Source organism: Myotis brandtii, unplaced genomic scaffold, assembly GCF_000412655.1.
Source record: "Myotis brandtii unplaced genomic scaffold, ASM41265v1 scaffold1857, whole genome shotgun sequence".
NCBI classification, from domain to species: domain Eukaryota; kingdom Metazoa; phylum Chordata; class Mammalia; order Chiroptera; family Vespertilionidae; genus Myotis; species Myotis brandtii.
This window is the reverse complement of record NW_005356893.1, coordinates 2,637-8,980: the sequence shown is the minus strand read 5'-3', so window position 1 is coordinate 8,980 and position 6,344 is coordinate 2,637. Positions and strand designations below refer to the sequence as shown.

General features: G+C 49.3%; 1 protein-coding gene across 1 annotated transcript in view; it reads right to left on the bottom strand.

The window, feature by feature from the left end:
• Nucleotides 1–4,722: 4,722 nt before the first annotated feature.
• Nucleotides 4,723–6,344, bottom strand: part of LOC102238969 (torsin-1B) — a gene marked incomplete at its 5' end in the record, with an annotated part of 4,253 nt that continues 2,631 nt past the window's right edge. Inside the window, one exon of the mRNA XM_005864109.2 lies at nucleotides 4,723–5,882. Within this exon, the coding sequence (XP_005864171.1) occupies nucleotides 5,641–5,882 (242 nt within the window). The remainder of the gene's footprint in view (nucleotides 5,883–6,344) is intronic.

The following is a 6,344-nucleotide window of genomic DNA, read 5'->3' as shown; positions in this document are numbered from 1 at the left end:
TTTTTTCCCCCCCCTAACTCCCCTCCTCCCAGTTCCCGCCCCACCCTCCGCCCTCACTCCCCACCCTCTGTCCTCATCCATAGGTGCACGATTTTTGTCCAGTTTCTTCCCGCATCTCCCATTCCCCTTTCCCCGCCAAGAATAGTCAGTCCATTCCCTTTCTATGTCCCTGATTCATTATAATCACCAGTTCATTCTGTACATCAGATTATTTATTCACTTGGTTCTTAGATTCACTTGTTGATAGATGCATGTTTGTTGTTCACAATTTGTATCTTTACCTTTTTCTTCTTCCTCTTCTTAAAGGATACCTTTCAGCATTTCGTATAATACTGGTTTAGTGGTGATGAACTCCTTTAGCTTTTCCTTATCTGTGAAGCTCTTTATCTGACCTTCAATTCTGAATGATAGCTTTGCTGGATAAAGTATTCTTGGTTGTAGGTTCTTGGTATTCAGCACTTTGAATATTTCTTGCCATTCCCTTCTGGCCTGCAAAGTTTCTGTTGAGAAATCAGCTGACAGTCGTATGGGTATTCCCTTGTAGGTAATTGAGTCTCTTTCTCTTGCTGCTTTTAAGATTCTCTCTTTGTCTTTTGCTCTTGGCATTTTAATTATGATGTGTCTTGGTGTGGTCCTCTTTGGATTCCTTTTGTTTGGGGTTCTCTGCGCTTCTTGGACCTGTAAGTCCATTTCTTTCACCAGGTGGGGGAAGTTTTCTGCCATTATTTCTTCAAATAGGTTTTCAATATCTTGCTGTCTCTCATCTTCTGGCACCCCTATTATTCTGATGTTGGTACGCTTGAAGCTGTCCCAGAGGCTCCTTACACTATCTTCGTATTTTCGGATTCTTTTTTCATTTTGCTTTTCCGGTTGGGTGTTTTTTGCTTCTTCGCATTTCAAATCTTTGACTTGATTCTTGCGCTCCTCTGGTCTGCTATTGGGTGTCTGTATAATATTCTTTATTTCAGTCCGTGTATGCTTAATTTCTAGTTGGTTCTTTATCATAGCATCGAGGGTCTCATTAGTTTTCGTGACTCTCTCCTCAAGTTTATTGACAGCTTCTAGCACATTTTTGCAAGCCCTCAAAATTGCGATTTTTAGCTCTATATCCTCCATTTCTGTCATGTTTTTTTGTCTCCGCATTTTTTATGCTTTCTTGGTGCACCCCCTAGTGGTCTTTGTGCGCAGTCTTGTTCTAGTTGAGCCTTGATTGTTGTAGTTAATACTAGAGGGATTTGACCACCAGGCCGACTGGCTGTGTGAATCAGCTGTGTCTGCCGCGGAAAACTTCTGTCCTCTGGGGAGGTGCTAATCTAGCCTTTGCCTGAGGCGATCCGGCAAATGGCTCTGCGCAGGGCTTGGGCGGGGCGGGCTCAACAGGGCGGGCGGAGGGAGCCGTTATGGTGCCCTCAGTCCTGTTCCCAGAGGCTCTGCTTCTCAGAACCCCCGGAACCGCTGCAAACCTCGGAGGGAAAGCTGCCTTCCAACTGATGCCAGACACTCCCGCTTCTCCCGTTTGGGTCCGAGTCCCCAGCGATTCGCCCGTATCTGGAGCTCAGAGTCTGAGACTCCCCCCTGACCGAAAACGACAACCGCGCTCTCAGCCACCAGCCCGCTTTGCGCGCGCACCTCCGCACCTGAGTATTTTCCACACTGCGCCTCCTCTGAGCCTCGGTGTGCTGTTATTTTTCCTTCTAGTTGAAGAGTCTCTCCTCAGCCAGCCTTCTTGTGGTTCTGGGTGATGTCCGTTCCATCTTTTAGTTGTATTTTTGAAGTGGTTGTTTGCGGCAGCAGTCTCCGGTGTTTACCTATGCTGCCATCTTGCTCGGAATCCTTTTCTGGACTTTTTGAGGAAGGCTGCCAGAGCTCTGACGAACTCCTCCTGGTTCAAATCTTTTACAGTAACTCCGGGCATCGTGCGGCCCCCACACTGCCAGCCAGGGGAAAAGCTCTGGACATAGTTTTAAAGGAGAAAACCCCTCCCCTATAGGCCTTGTGTGCTTAAGCTATGAATGAAGACCTAGCAGGAGCAGTCTAGGCCGGAATCACATGAACTCTAACCAGAGACCGAGGATCCTAGGACAACCTGGCCACTCGCCCAGCTGCATGGGGCATTGCCAACCGTGGGGCTCATGCAGCTCCTGACACCAGCCGTGGAGTCTAAGTCCAGAGACGCCAGGCAGGAGTAGGGAGTACTGCTGACTGACATACCTGGTTACACAATCCGCACATGCGCCTACGAACAGGTGGGGCTCCTGGGGGGTGAGGCCTGAGCAGTGTTCACAGGGACAGGTTTCAGCGGGCACAGACGGGTTGGCAGCCTGGCTGTGGGCTGATGCAGGACCCTTTGCCACCCAGGCCCCCTGAGGACGGCTCTACATGCTGGAAAGTTCTAGACGTTGAGCCGACTCTGGTCTGTTGCCAGGTCTCCAGGAGTCACAGATTGGGATCTATCATGCATTTGAAGATGGCAGCACCTGGGGGTCCCCAATTACAGAACACAGAGGTCCCCTGACTCAATTTGGAGTTGTCTTTGTAGATGAGGCTGTCTGGGTGGGAGCCAGACCGGGAATGTCCGTCTCCTGGGACTTGAGCACTTCCAACTGAGAAGTGAGGGGTGTGGGGGCGATGATGGGAAGAGGGTTTGAACTTTAGAAAGTCAGCTGGCTCTCCTCAGCTCTGGGGAAAGGGCTGGTGTTAACAATTCACTGACAGATAAGAGGCAGGTAAGTGTGATTAAGCTGAGCTCTGGGTTACAACTAGGGTTTCATTTCCAGTTCTGGGGGGAAGACCTGGCAGTTAGGTTTCCTGGTCTGACGTTGGCCTAGCTCAGGTTCAGAATGTCAGCTGAGCGTGGGCCTGCGGGTCCCAGGTTCGATTCCAGTCAAGGGCATATACCTTGGTTGCAAGCTCAGAGGCAACCAATTGATGTGTGTCTCTCACATCGATGTTTCTCTCTGTCTCTAAAAATAAAAAATGTCAGCCAGACAAGTTGTGTTTCCCCGTCTGAAGTCCCTCCACTCGTCTTAGAAAACATTGGAAGTCCAACGATCTTGATACTGTCTCCATCCATGAACATGTGATTGGAGTAGAGCCCCTCATCCAGGTTAACATGGTATTTGTCTGGGGGTAAGAGCCTGTAAGGTAAATACTGATTCTGTGTGATGCCGCCTGCAAACCAACATGGCCAGGCACATGGAGCCCAGCACCCGAGTTGCTGAGCCTTCATTCCAAGCTCAAACTTTTCAGTTACCAAGTACATAAACTAGGGGGAAAATCTGCAAATGACATCTCATATGATAAAATTCTGGCTTTATATTAGAGGCCCGATGCACTAAGATTCATGCAAGAATGGGCGTTCCTTCCCCTGGCTGCCAGCACCGCCTTCGCTTCGGCTCAGAGCTGCCTTTCTGTCCTGGAGCCACCTTTCCGCCTTCTCACGCTGCCCAGATGCCTGGAGCAGCTGGGGCAGTGCGGAATGCCAGCGTTGTCACCATGGTGACGACGGAAGTGTCCCACCCTGCCCCTGACTGCTCAGCGCCTGCAAACCAACCCGCCATCTTTGATGGGTTAATTTACATACCCACTGCTGATTGGCTGATGGGTGTCATGAAGGTACAGTCAATTTGCATCTTTCTTTTATTAGTGTAGATTCACTGGGTCATCTCAAGCTCCCATGTACATTGTGTGGGGTGGGAGAGGCTGTTCCATGGTCAACCGTGGCCATTTCAAGTTACAAACCAGTAATGGTCCCATCTGACACCACACAGTTATTGACGATTCCCTAGGCTGTACTTTACATCCACGTGATTACTTTTATAACAGGCAGTTTTGACGTGGCCAACATATGCTGAGTTGACTGCATCATTGTAAACCGGGGGTGGGGAAGGTCCGGCCCCAGGGCCATATAAAACCCATAAAGTCATTTGGTCCGGCCCTACCAAAGCATCAGGGATAAGTTAATTAAGTGTTTGACCAAATATAGCAGGCTAATTTTTAAGTTGATAATTCTGTACAGCCCCTGAATGATGTTACAATATCCAAATGGCCCTTGGCAGAAAAAAGGTTCCTCCAATCTGATCATTCGTTACCTCACTTTGGCATTTTTAAAGGACAGTATGATCCTCCATAAGGCCTTCCATGTCATAAACATATTAATTTACCACATCTACGTGAAAAGGCTGCACGTCCTCATTACATCTGTAGGTCCACTGCAACCACGAGCTAAACGCTTCACACGGGCGGGGATCGTCTGATTTCCCAGGGACCGGGGCCGTCCAGCCTGGCACTGCCACAGAGGGTGTCACTATCAGATGACACCCAGGAAAGCCACAACTCCAGGATGACCAATAATTACTTTGTTCTATAATTGTGACAATACAGTACCATGCATTTGACAATAAATCATACCCTTCATTTTCAGAGTTTCTGATCACAGACAATTATTCCATTAGTGTCCTTCCCATGTTTAAAATGAGCAATGCCCTACATTAGTATTCTCTAACATTCAGAAATACAAACATTATAAAAATATACTCATCCTTGGCCTGGCTGGTTTCGCTCAGTGGATAGAGTGTTGACCTGCGGACTGAAGGGTCCCAGGTTTGACTCCGCCCAGGGGGATGTGCCCAGGTTGCAGGCTCGATCCTCAGTGGGGGTGGCATGCAGGAGGCAGCTGATCAATGACTCTCTCTCATCATTGATGTTTCTATCTCTCCCTCTCCCTTCCTCTCTAAAATCAAGAAAAATATATTAAAATATGTGTGTGTGTGTGTGTGTGTGTGTATACACTCATCCTTGAAAACTCTAGTGTTTCTAGTGTACAATACTTCCACTTTGGCAATGCAGAGTCTGCAAGCTGACCCCATCTCCACAGAGATGACCGTGTTCTAGGATTTCAAATGGTTCTGTGGGTTACAGCAAGAAAATGACCCAAGTGTACACTGTAACAAACATTTCCCCATGGGACCAAGGACTTGAAACTGAAACCAACGCTCTGGTTCCAGTCCGACTAGCGGTGGGGGAAGCTGGTGGTCACTGACGTTCAGAAGAAGTGCCACAGGGAGAGGCGAGCGGGTTCCCCGAGCAGCAGAGCAACGGCCAGGCGGCGATGATCTGTCCGTCCGGCTGCCGCACAGACGAGGACCCCACATGTCCTCCCGCCAGACGCGGCCTGCGCCTGAAGGCACCACCATTCTCCACTGAAAATACTTCAAGTCGGGACGCTCTCTGTGAAGAGAGAACCGGAGCGGAAGCCTGATTCCGGCAGGTGACAGCCAGTGCTCCCAGCTTGCAGCAGGCCCTGGACTTCAGGAGGGACAGCAGCTTGAGGGCCACAGTTATGGGTCTCACACAGACAGCTGTTTGAAGGCACTTCTGCAAAGTCAGTAGGAGTGGGGGAGAAGGGTTTTAAAAGTTCATCTTCAACTGCAACAACAGTTGCATTGCTACCATGTTGCAAAATGACAAGTGCACTTGGCAATTTAGCGGCTCATCAAAAATCAACTCATAGAAACTTCTAGATTCCAAAAGTCCACAGGTACAAATGTGCAAACCCTGACGACATCTTCAGAATGCTTCTGAAAGGCCAGGCCCTCGCTCCTGAGCTCCCAGCTGCCTCGGGCCCTGCTCGGATGGACGTCACTGGAAATCCAGCCGCGACTGCACAGTCTTGCAGCCCCTGTCGGAGTAGATTTTTTCACCTTTGGGGTAAAACGTCATTTCCTCTGCCACTCTGGTGACAATGTCTTCGTCTATGGCGGAGCCACGGGCCTTCATCTCTGCCCGCACACACATCTTCACATGTGTGTACTCCAGGGGCAGGAAGGGGATGAAGTAGTCGATGAGTCTTTTGTATATCAGTCCGCTGCGCCACAGGCCACCTGCAAAACAGCCCGTCACGGTCACCTGACGAGCTCGCTGCTCTCACAGGGCCCGTTCTATCCCGACCACAGCACACCTTCGTGTCTTCACCCCTTGAAAGTCTTTTTGTCAAGCATGCAACAAACCTGATGTAAGGATCGGTTGGCTCCCCTGCACACTGGCTTCTAGAGCATGTCAACCTAAGACATGTCCAGCCTGGCCAGTGGGTGAGCATCAAACTATGAACCAGGAGGTCACAGTTCAATTCCAGGTCAGGGCATGTGCCTGGGTTGTAGGCTAGATGCCCTGGGGTGGGGCATGCAGGAGGCAACCAATCAATGATTCTCTCTCATCACTGATGTTTCTACCTCTCTCTCCCTCTCTGAAATCAATAAAGATATATTTTTAAAAAACACACAACAGAGGAAACATCCAAACCTACAGAGAATTTTTATAAAAATGTATTTTGAGCCAGAGGACGT